This window comes from Amblyomma mixtum, chromosome 1 (assembly GCF_055824585.1).
Source record: "Amblyomma mixtum isolate Tamu chromosome 1, ASM5582458v1, whole genome shotgun sequence".
Taxonomy (NCBI): domain Eukaryota; kingdom Metazoa; phylum Arthropoda; class Arachnida; order Ixodida; family Ixodidae; genus Amblyomma; species Amblyomma mixtum.
Genome location: NC_143012.1, coordinates 98,112,933 through 98,125,221, shown reverse-complemented (window position 1 = coordinate 98,125,221; position 12,289 = coordinate 98,112,933). Strand labels below are relative to the sequence as shown.

Here is a 12,289-nt window from a genome sequence, read left to right as displayed (position 1 = left end):
TGCCCCAGTATTTCTTTTAGGTGACTTTAACTCTGCCAGTATTTCATGGTCATCAGATGTGCCTGTCTTGGACCGTGAAACGATATTTACTACGGTTAGGATAACTGCACTGCAGAAATTTTTAAGCTTGTTTCATTGGCACCAAAGATATCAGTGATTAGAAATTATGCTCCTGCTCTTACCCCTCAACTCATGCGCGCCGAAGTGCCAGAAAGATAAGAAAACGAAAACAGTCGGGATTGCGTCCTAGGATTACCCCACCCCACCCACCCAATCAGAAAGCTCGCCCACATTCCCTGCTCTGCATTGGAGTTAGAGAGGTGGCCCCAATCCGATGCAACTAGCAGTTATGAAAAAAAATTTTGTAAGTTATAGGACCTTCAAAAACCATTTAAATGTGACTCAATTACAAATCTCTACAGTTATGTTGCATTAGAATACGGCCATCAAGATCATCTCAGGTTACCTTTCTTAGCCTTTTCTCGACCGAGAGCAGAGTTTTTAAGATCTCTGTTTCCCTCAGTTTGTTACTAAACCAAGTGTGTCACTCAACGGTAGGGCAAATTATACCTTGGATCAAATTCTAACCACATGCCAAAACCTATAGTGTATAGTCTTCTTGCCTGGCTTAGTGGCCACTGACTTTTAGCATTTCAAATTAGCATTTCAACACATGAACGTTCCGACGTAGTGTGGGACCGTGCGGTGGTCCAGGGACCCAAGGGGGGTCTAAACACACTTGCCATAATAAAGTTTTTCTCTCTCTCTCTCATTAAAAGCCTTTGTGATCACAACTGGTCTGTCTTACAGCTAATAAAGATTTAGCTACTTTTCTAGATTTCTTTACGCCTCATTTGATAGTTGCTGTATTGAAAAATAATCTTCTTTGGACGTTTCTGCCAGTGCATATGTTGACAGCTCAGTGGTACAGGAGAAATTCCTGCCGACTGCAGTGAGTTTTGAAGGTGATTCCACTGCACAAATCCGGTAATGGCGATTCCCCATCAAACTACCACCTAGAGCATCCTGGACCACATGTTGTACTCCAAAATCTTCCATGTACTCGAATCAAATTCGTTTTTCTCACATGCACAACATGGATTGCACAAAACGCTCGTTACATACTGAATTAAGTTGATCCCGTATCGCGAAATATTTTTATGTATCGATAATCCGACATATAAAACAAGCGTGAATGCGACGCACCCACTCTAGCAGTGAGCTTCCTGCAGCGACGTGCTTATCGCTAAGCCTAGCAAAGACGGTGCTTGGGAGAAGCCACCGCAAATCATAAAAGCTATAATTACGTTACCGGTATAATATAAATGCAGTAATATAGCAATTAAAATTAGGGTACAATTGATTTCTGCATCGCCTTCAGCAGCGAAGCAATCCACACAAGAACCATCGCATGCCTTTGGTCGGCTAGGCTGGCTTCACCGCATGACACCTGGTGCACCGAACTCTGGCATCCCCATAAGACAGCAGTGTCATGTTAAAATTAAGCACGCCAGACAGAAATCTACCCTAAAGCACACACCACGTTCACCTTGTCACACAGCCTACCCGGCTTCATGCGCCATCACGGTAGGGTCATTAGGAGAAGCGCCACTTGGAGGGATGCGGTTCATAGTTCGATATGGCGAATGTTCTGCCGAACCGGAGTTCGATAAACGTGAACAAAACACTGTTACACTTTTGCATTAAATTTTTAAGGGCTATTCTGACAGTTCGATATAAACAATAATTTGATATATCCGGGATCGACAGTATTACATTTACTCATCATCATCAGCCTGACTATGCCCACTGCAGGGCAAGGGCCTCTCCCATGTCTCTCCGACTAACCCTGTCCTTTGCCAGTTGCAGCCACCGTGTCCCCGCAAACTTCTTAATCTCATCCGCCCACCTAACTTTCAGCCGACCCCTGCTATGCTTGCCTTCTCTTGGAATCCACTCCGTTACCCTCAAGGACTGGCGGTTACCTTGCCTTCGCATTACATGCCCTGCCCAAGCCCATTTCTTCCTCTTGATTTCGACCAGGATGTCGTTAATCCGCGTTTGTTCCCTCACCCACTCCGCCCTCTTCCGATCTCTTAGCCTTACACCTGTCATTTACTCAGGAGCTGCATTTAATCCTTGACCGCCACTTGCTGATCGCATCTTCATCTGCAGAGTTGTTCACTGGCTGCTTCTCTTGAAATTACGCCAACATAACTTGATGCTGAAATTTGAATGAAGTTAGGGCAGTTCCAGTGCTATCCTTGTCATTTTGTAACAGGTAACAATATCAGATTTAATCTTGTAGCCCAGTCCACACCGGAGTGCCTCAAGGCTTGGTTCTGTATCCCTTTCTTTTAGGATTCCCGATCTGGATTAGTGACCTACCCCAGCACATTTTTTCCAATGGTTTCTCTTTTTGCTGATGGCTGTGTCATAGCCCAACAGATCACCGATGAGCAGGATGTTCCAGCATGATCAAGTATATATATATATACAGGGTGTTTCACCTAAGACTTTCTGCAATTTTTAAAAATAAGCTATTTGAATTAGATGCGCGCTTTTTCTGGCATAGCATTGCAGTGGTGTAGCACATCATAATGCAGCTAAGACGTGCTAACTAGCAGGCTTGTTAACCAATATTTAATAGTGAACTTTTAAACTATTACCGTTGGGCTCCTTAATTATTGAGAGGCATGCAGCCCACCGTAAGTAATGTCCATATCCGTTTTTAGAATTTCGAGAACGCGATTATCCTCGGCGCTGCGGCCCAACAAATTTTGGCTATTTCGACGAGTTAGGTTCACTGCAGAGGTTGCTTTGCCTGCAAGCTTCTCAAACGGCATGTATTTTGGCGCGATGTAGGCGAAATTTGTTGGGCCACAGCGCCGAGGATAATCGCGTTCTCGAAATTCTAAAAACGGATATGGACATTACTTACGGGGGGCTGCATGCCTCTCAATAATTAAGGAGACCAATGGTAATAGTTTAAAAGTTAACTATTAAATATTGGTTAACAAGCCTGCTAGTTAGCACGTCTTAGTTGAATTATGATGTACTACACCACTGACAATGCTATGCCAGAAAAAGCGCGCATCTAATTCAAATAGCTTATTTTTAAAAATTGCAGAAAGTCTTAGGTGAAACACCCTGTATATAGTTTCGACTCTGCCTAGTAGTTGATTGCACATGCATTTATCCGGAATTCAGCAAATACATCTTAATTGCATCTGGTTTGATTCTCTCAACGCCAACACGTTGCATCCATTTTGAAGCTTGTCCTAGTGATGTTTTGTCCATGACCCGTTGTACAGTAGAAAATGAGATTAACCGTGTACCCTACTTGCGAAGAGAGTATAAGTTTCAAGAGGTCATTTTAACCCTTTGCAGACAATGAGATGCATATATCCCACTTGCTTTAAGTGCCAGCAAACTGGCGACAGCACACCTACCCACCATATTTTTGTGTGCTGAATACTACTGAACTATGAATCAATCAATCCATTCAGCATGCTTCTATCTTTTGCTAATTGTGTTTTTACAAGCATGGGTGTACAGTTCCAAGAGGTCCATTATGACGGGAAGAATAAAATTTGAAAAATTGCCGAGCTTTTGAGCCTTTTCCATTGGTGAGCTATCTCATCATAGTTCTTGAAACAATTTTCAGTTGTAATGCAAGTTTTCTTGTTAGTCAGTAAAACTAAGGTATCACATTTGAGGTCTTTTTGTAAATGTGCACCCATTTTTTCTACAAAAGCATTCAGTCTGAAAAGTGTTGTCATTCCATTTATAGAGTCATTCTCAGTGCAATTTTGCCATATGCGTTCATATGAGGCATGCACGAAGCTCGCACCTTTAAAGGGTTAAATTAAACAGCGATACTCCTCCTCATTGAACTTGAGGCATGTCTCATATCTTTTTATCAACCGGTAGCTATATAATTAGATAAAAGATAAAACCTTGTATTTTGAAAAATGCACAAAAAGTACTATCGCGCTCAATATGAGTTGCAACGCGCGGTCATCGACCGGGGCTCGTTCCGTGGTGTGCCTCCTCCAAACAGTCGCTCGGAATTCTGGGAGAAACTTTTTCCTGGGCGGGGGTTCTGTTGTTTCCTGGAACAGCAGTTTCTCCCAGAATTCCGAGCGACTGCTTGGAGGAGGCACCCCACGGAACGAGCACCGGTCGATGACCGCGCGTTGCAACTCATATTGAGCGCGATAGTACATTCCAGGAAATTCTCACAATCTGGCAGAGAGCTTTCTTTCTGAAGTAAGTTTTCTGTTGATATTTACCTTACTTGCTGTACTCCAAAATGAAAGAACAGTAATCAATTTCGGAAAAAAACAGATAGTCATAAATCTAAAGTTTAAGTCTTGTGTATAATATATGCCACAGTTACACACTACATACCTCAGCTACTTTTGTCAAATTAGCAAGAGATATGACACCTAGCACCTTAGTCCATGGCACAAGAACCAACGTAGAAGACAAAGATACTACTTGTGTGTTTTTGGGCTGCAATAAAAAGGACTGGTTTTGCCTTGTTTAGTAATAATATGTGGTGAATTTGCTTGGTTCCATTCATTTACCTTCTCAAGAGTGGTATGTCTGTAACATAGGTCTTATGAAGGCTCAAACATGATGTAACCAGCAACAAAAACAGAATCACAAGAAGTACAGAGGCTCTTGTGATGACTGTCAGACCATAGGAAAATGCTCATGTCATCTACAAAAAGAAAGTGCAGTCTCTGATGTTTGCACTATCAGTAACGTACAGAGCGAATAACAGTCCTAAAACATTACCTTGAGGAACACCGGCTTTCTGGAAATGAGGTGTAGAAAACTGCTCACTTATGGGGACTGAATTTTGCCCATTCACGAGATAAGACTCCAAGACTTATTGGTACATCCTGAAAATCATTATATTCTAGATTCACTAAAAGTGTTTCATGACTTAGAGAGTCAAAGGCCTTCAAAAGGTGAGCAAAAATACCGATAAATAGCTGCTTTTCCTCAAGAGATTTAATTATAATTTTTTTGTGTGTGTTAATAAAGCAAGTTCCGTTTACATGCCTTTTCGAAAACCAAATTGGCATAGTGATATTATACTGTAGTCTACAAAGAAGGAATTCATCATCATCAGCCTGACTACGCCCACTGCAGGGCAAAGGCCTCTCCCATGTCTCTCTCCCATTAACCCTGTCCTTCGCCAATTGGGGCCACCGTATTCCAGCAAACTTCTCAATCTCATCCACTTGGAAAATACGGGGAGAATTGAAATAGGTTTGCAATTTGAAAATCTATTCTTATCACTAGATTTACGTATCGCCACAACTTTTATGTGCTTCGTACCTTCTAATAACCCTTTCAGGCGCTTTGTACACAATCGTGTATACAGCAAACTCGCAGCTTTTTGTGAAAGATTGGTGCACCTACCTAGCAGTGATTTCATTGTTCCAGTCGAATTGAGCAGCCTTCTGGTTGCAAATAAGTTGCTTTTCTGTGCCAGGTAGCGAACGCAGTAAGTAATATTTCACTCAACAGTGGGCTAGGTAGCACTTTGTCCACCATTTTTGTGCAGACGGATTTTGTTGCCAGTGAAAACATTGATTGTTTTTGCTCAGTTTCGGGCGTAATGTGCATCTTCGAAATGCAAGGTGATTCCACGATCCCTAGGGTGCTTACCTGACACACGAGAACATTTTGATGTTACTATTTCTAAGAAATCTTGTACTTTGTACGGAATTCTGTACATCATCATGTAAACTTACCCGCTGGTGTTTCACGTTTAAAAACTAACAAATTCCCTTTCTTGAGGCCTGAATATGCTACTTAGGTGAAAAAAATAACTGATTTCAATAAAACAAAAAATGGCGCTTGAAAGGAATAATATGCCGTTGGCTATGGACAACTTAAAAAGGTGCGCAAGAATATACAAAACATTTTGTAAAATGAATTTGATTGGTTGCATTTGGAGGCTGTCATTGTCTTAGTTTTACTGTTTTTTAATCCAAAACATGGTGAGTGAATCTGTTCTTCACTAGAACAAAGAACGCATTGTTCCTGTTAGAATCGTGTAAGTAAGGTACACAAGATTTAATTTGTTTACTGTTTACAAAGTTAGCAAAATATGAATTTAAAGTATCTGCTGGATGCTTTCTTGAAATAATTCAGCCATCAAGCATTTCTAGACCAGATTTTCTGCGATTGAAAAGTATGTTTAGTATGCTACACAACTCATCAGCAACACAACACCCACTTGCACGGTGAACTAATCTCCGATTTATCCTAGTGTTCTGTGAATGCTGACTGCTCCCACAAAGTCAGTCATTCCTTATCACACTGAATGCTATTCTGAAAGTTTTGTTCCACATGCGTCATGTGAATGGAACCCTGTCATGGACTCATTGTCAGCATTAAACACCAGTGCTTTAAAAATTGATCAGCCAGTTGTATAATTAAGACGCTAAGAATTTGTTGTTTGCTTATCTGCTGCATTATTTGATTAATATTATTTTGTACGAATATAATCCACTCCCCTAACAAACACTAACTAAAAAAATAACAAAAATGAAGGGTAGCTCAGGAACCTTTCAGTCAAACTGTACTTCTACCACAACAACAGGCATTGAACAACGCAGCTAACACTAGTGCACAAGCCTGCCAAATGATCTTGATGTAACAGTAAAATTGAATGTCTACTGTGCAAGAAAGATAGTTGGCACATGCAACACAAGTTTGACCGCAGGTTCTATCCCAGCCACGGCGGACGAATTTCGATGGAGGCAAAATTCTCGAGGCCCGTGTACTGTGCGATGTCAGTGTATGTTAAAGAACCCCAGGTGGTCGAAATTTCCGGAGCCCTCCACTATGGCATCCCTCAAAGCCTGAGTCGCTTTGGGACGTTAAACCCCAATAAACCAATAAGCCATGGAACACAAGTGATTAGAGCCAATGGAAGAGGAACATGTGAACGAACACAAAGCTGATGAAGCTCGGGTTTGCTCATAGAAACGCTGGCCTACAGAGCAGCAACGCTTTAGTAAAGCTAGTGGCCGTGTACATTCATTGTCTGATTCGCCTCTTTACAAAAACTAAATGCAAGTCACGAGGATAGGGAAGCACAAATACCAGATTCTTTCACCTCAAACTTGCCGCTACCACCCGAGGAAAGAAACACAACAGGGTATACAATTGCACCAGTGTTGGCTCCGCTAAGGATGCCCAAAACATTTATTGACAGGCTCAGAAATGAAGATAAGCAGCAGTAGTACAGTATGCGACACAAACAGGCAAAGCACAAAACTCTAGTCTCTCCGCTTGACCACAGCAACCACTCACAGCACCTTGTATCGTCCCCTATTGATGGGCTGGTACGAGTGCTGCATCTTGACCATCTCCTCCTTGATGAGTCGGATGATCTCTGCCCGCGCCTTGCTGACAGCCAGCTCGCTGGTGCTCTCAATGGCCAGGTACAGCTTCCGGTCTCCGCCCTTGGGCTCCTTGCCCGGCGGGTAGTAGGTGCCACGCACCGTGATTCCAGCCTCGGAGTACTCACTAATCTGGGCCATGGCCTCCTTGGAGGTGACTTTCCACCTCGCTTGCTGGGGGAAGTCATTGATCTCAAGCTCCTCTTCGTACTTCTGGAACCGCTCCTTGACGGGTGGTGGTTCCGGCGGCTCCTCCTCAATGACCTTCGGCTGGTAGTTGAGCTTGGCGTGCAGCTTCTCGGCACGCTGCTCGGCGAGCGTCTTGGCAGATATCACTGGCGTCGGCAGCTCCGGCACATACTGTCCACGGAGCATGGCCTCGGTCGCGGACTGTGGCGTCATCGTGATCTCTGGTGCAGGCGTGGACGGAGCACTGAACGTCCGCGTCATGTTGATGCGGCAGGCTAACATGCGCGCCATTTCCAGTTTTTCGGACACTGTGCCGCTGGGTGCAGCAGTGGTAGGAACCGCCCCCAGAGGAACAGCGGTGCCTGGCATGGCAACACCTGCAGCACCTGGGACACTAGGTGCAGGCACTGCTTGACCTGTCACGGAAGGTCCAGGCATGAGCTCCTTAATGCGCTTCTTGGGTGCGAGCATAGACTCAATTTCACGATCAATATCGCCTTCGGCATCTTCATCGTCAGAGTCCTGGATGCCAAGGGCTGCTCTCTGGAACTTCTTCTTTTCCGTCTTCAGGTGGGACTCTGCCTCGTCAAACTTGAACCCTTTGCCGGAGAACCCACTGCCTCCCCTGACTTTCTTGCCCTCTGCCTCTTGCTTTGCTTTGTACTCATCAAACAGCTTCTGCAAGTCCTCAGGAATGGGGTTCCCACTGAGTTCCAGCGCCTTAATGACATCAGCAGTGTAGCGACCCTGATCGTCAGTGATGAAGGTGTAAGCATACCCCTTATTTCCAGCACGACCTGTCCGACCACAGCGATGGACATAGTCTTCATAGTGGTTTGGGCAGTCAAAGTTGACTACAAGAATGAGATGTTTCACATCTAATCCTCTCGCTGCTACCGATGTGGCTATCAGGACACCAACTTTGCCCGCTTTAAAATCAACAATTGTAGAATCACGATCGAACTGGTCAATTCCACCGTGGAGAGCCATGGCATTGTGGGATGCCTTCATGAGATCCTTCAAAAGGATGTCGGCATGTTCTTGTTTGTCCACAAACACAATCGCACTGCCTTTGTCCTGGTACAGACCCAACAGTTCCAGAAGCTTGAAGAACTTTTCCTCCTGCTTGAGGATGACGACATGCTGTTCCACATCTTTACAGACGACACTCCTTCCGCCCACCAGGATCTCAATGGGCTTGATCAAGATCCGCCGAGCAAGAGCTTCCATCTGCCGGGGAAAGGTGGCAGAAAACATTACCGTCTGTCGGTCCGGCCGTACCGAGTCAATGATGCGCATCACCTGAGGCTCAAAGCCCATGTCAAACATGCGGTCAGCTTCGTCTAAAACTACATATGTGGTCCGCCGGAAGTTTGTCACTCTGCCGTTATTGGCAGCTAGCATGTCGATCATGCGCCCTGGCGTGCAGACAATGATCTCTGCGCCACGCTTAAGGTCCGCAATCTGTTCGGAAATTCCCGTGCCACCATACACACAAACAACACGCAGGCCTAGCGATTTTGCAAATTTTTTGCAGTCCTTTGTTATCTGCATGGCCAGTTCTCTAGTAGGAGTCATGATGACAGCAATGGGGCCATCGTCATCCTCAAGCGGCGGCTGATCCAGGATGTGTCGGAACATGGGCAGAAGGAATGCGAGCGTCTTACCCGACCCCGTTTTTGCGATGCCAATTAAGTCCCTGCCAGACATAACAGCAGGTATGGCCTGCGCTTGAATGGGGGTGGGCTTTTCGAACCCGTGCTTCTTCAGCAGTTCCAGCACCTTCTTGCTGACCCCACACTGGGCCCAGTTTTTTATAGGTTTGGGGCACCCCTTCCCACGAACCTTGATGCCTTCCAGCTCAGCCCGAAGAGTCTCCACCTCTCCAGGTGTCATCTTTGCCAGTTCAGGTACCTCTATGTAAAAGTTCTTGCGGAACGGTGCGTATGAGAGGTCATCGATTGAGACGGTGGCCGGCTTCTTGGCCTTGGTGGCCTGCAGGTTGTTCATGGTGGTCTGCAGGTCTTCCGCCTCCTCCTCGGACGAGTACTCCAGGGCATCAATGTTCTGCTCCATGAGCTCGCCTTTCTTCTTGTCCTCCCTCTTTTTGGCAATGCCCACAATCACCGTCACTTTGTTGTTGCCGCTCTTCTCCGAGGCTGGGGTGCCGTCAGCCTTGAGGGCTTTGTCCTTGAGCTGCTTCACTTCGTTCTGGATGCCCATCATGTACGCGTCCAGGGGGTCGATGCCGTCGTCTTCTTCCTCCTCCTTCTTTACTTCAGCGTCTTCCTTCTTGACTTCGGCGTCCCCGTCTTCAGTTTTGGACTCACTATCGCTCTCAGCAGCCTCTTTCTTCACCGGTGGGCCGGGACCGTCGTCCAAGTCGTCCTTGATGGGTGGTGGCGGTGGTCCTGCGTCGTCTTCCTCGTCGTCTTCGAGGCTCCACTTCTTGCCGGGCACGGGCAGGACCAGCGTTACGGCGGCCGCCGCCGCTTCACTCTGCTTGCGTGCCTGACGCCACTTCTCGATCCTCTCCCGGCGCTTCTGCATCTCCAACTCGAGCTGGCGCTGCTGCGCGTTCTTGTCGACGCTGACGCTGGCGTTTTCGGCGGCAGCGATAGCTCCGGTGACCGCGGCGGCCGCTGCGGCAGCGGCGGCCAGAGGCGTCAGGGTGGACGTCGTCTGCTCAGTTTTCTTTTCATCTAACTTGCGCTCCTGGCTTCGTGAGCGCTTGCCTTCGTGACTCTTGGAGCGCCGGTCGTGCGACCGCGACCGGGACCGTGAATATGTGCGGCGGCCGCGCGACCGGGATCGGCGGTGCCTTTCCCTGGAGCGCCGACGCTCCCTCGAGCGGGAACGTCTGTGGCGCTCGATGCTTCGGCGGCGCCGGCCTTCACGGCTTCGCGAACGGTTCCGGCGCCGTCTGATGCTCCTCTCCGGCGAGCTGGACGAGCTTCGCGAGTGCGATCGGCGTCGCTTCTTATCCCGCGCCATTATCGACAACACTAAACGGAGTCAACACGAACACGCTGTTGTTTGCACGGCGGTGAAGTCGACCGTACGATGCGGCTTTGTTGCAGCACACACGAGTCAGGTCATGGTCATCAAAATGACGGTCAGCGATGAGGATGCCTGGGGCGAAAAACTCACGAACTTGCGTCCAAAGTGCACGACACCACCTAACCCCGATATGCGAAACACATCACAAACGTAGCGATTACGCCTGGCGCCATTTTGAACATGGGCCTTCAGCCGGAAGCGGTACATAAGGGAAGTGTAGTAAACAAAAGCACAAAAGAAAGTTTCAGTGACTCTTGCAAATTAAAATATTTATAAACTTTAATTGTAAAAATTACAAAATAAATAATCAAATTTGTGACTTTTGCTTGCCTAAAAATGAAGGCGGAAATTGATGAACTAGCCAGAGCCAGACTAAGCCGGAGAAATTAAAATGGTGCGTGATTTGAAAAGAAGGAAAACGAGAAGCGCGAGGCCCGCGTGTAGCGCAGTTCCGTGGAACGCAGTCGCGCTCAAAATTCTGAAATTACTTGTGACGTGAACTAAATTAAGCCTGCTGCAAAATTCTTGGCGACTACAGCCACCGGCACCTTCAGGCTGCACTTGCCAAGTCCAAGTATAATTTCCGGCGGTACGTGCTCTGCTGTTCGACGCTCATATCCATTCCGAAGAATTGTCTTAGAACGCCTTGGCCGTTGCGAAGCAAGATGCACCGTCGTGCACTTACATCTACTGCAGGTCTTTCTTGTGCTTTCGTTTGTTGTGGAAAGTCGGTACGCGAATATGTTTTGAAATTCGTAATTGTTACTGCTTTGTGACGTACACAGGCAATCACCTAAGTATTGTGTGTTATTTCACTCCTCCTTCTTTTAAGTAAGTCATCATTGTGTTACAAACGCACTTATAAAGAAGCCTATTGGCCAGACTAAATGTTAAATTCTCCAATGTCGAGGGTTCGGATCCCACTGGCGGCATGTGGTTGTTTTTCTACTACTTTATAGGAATTATCTTTCAGCCATAAACTGATCAGACTACTTATTTCGTGCTGACCAGCGCCACAAATTAAAAAATAAACATTTTGCTGTGCTTTTCTTGCTTTCGATAACTGCTTGCTCCCTTAGTTTGTGTATGTCATAACGAGCCCGACATGTCCCTATCCTTGCCGGCTCAGTAGCTTAACGAGGGCCTCGGTTCTGGCAGTCTTGATACCATAGGTAGCATAAGAGGGTTCCCGCACAGCTGCCGCACTCACCATTCGGTTACGTCCCACGTGATGCTCACGGCGCTATGGACGAGAGTGGTTCTGGCAAGCACTCTCAAGGTTAGGTTTCATCCCCGAAAGTAAAAAACTTCATACGCGCCGCCATCTTTCACTTGGTAGAGCACCGTACACGACATACATAGGTAGTAGGTTCGAATCCCACAGGTAACACCCCCCCCCCCCCCCCCACTCCCCTTACTCCCAAGCGAGATATTTTAAGTAGGAAAATTATGACGAACCGCATTTTTTCGACGAAAAAAGTCAAAGAAATGTATGGTTCAAATGAGATTTTTTTTCTTTCAAATATATTATACTTACCGTATTTTCCGGTGTATAAGACGCACCCTTGTATAAGACGCACCTGCCATATATGCAAGTTGTCACTGAA

General features: G+C 46.3%; 1 protein-coding gene across 1 annotated transcript; it reads right to left on the bottom strand.

Moving 5' to 3' along the window:
- Window positions 1-7,210: 7,210 nt before the first annotated feature.
- Window positions 7,211-10,858, bottom strand: Prp5 (pre-mRNA processing factor 5). Its single transcript, XM_089554936.1, has one exon. It carries the CDS (start codon window positions 10,614-10,616, stop codon window positions 7,341-7,343), a length of 3,276 nt encoding a protein of 1,091 aa, XP_089411062.1. The 5' UTR covers window positions 10,617-10,858; the 3' UTR covers window positions 7,211-7,340.
- Window positions 10,859-12,289: the final 1,431 nt, after the last annotated feature.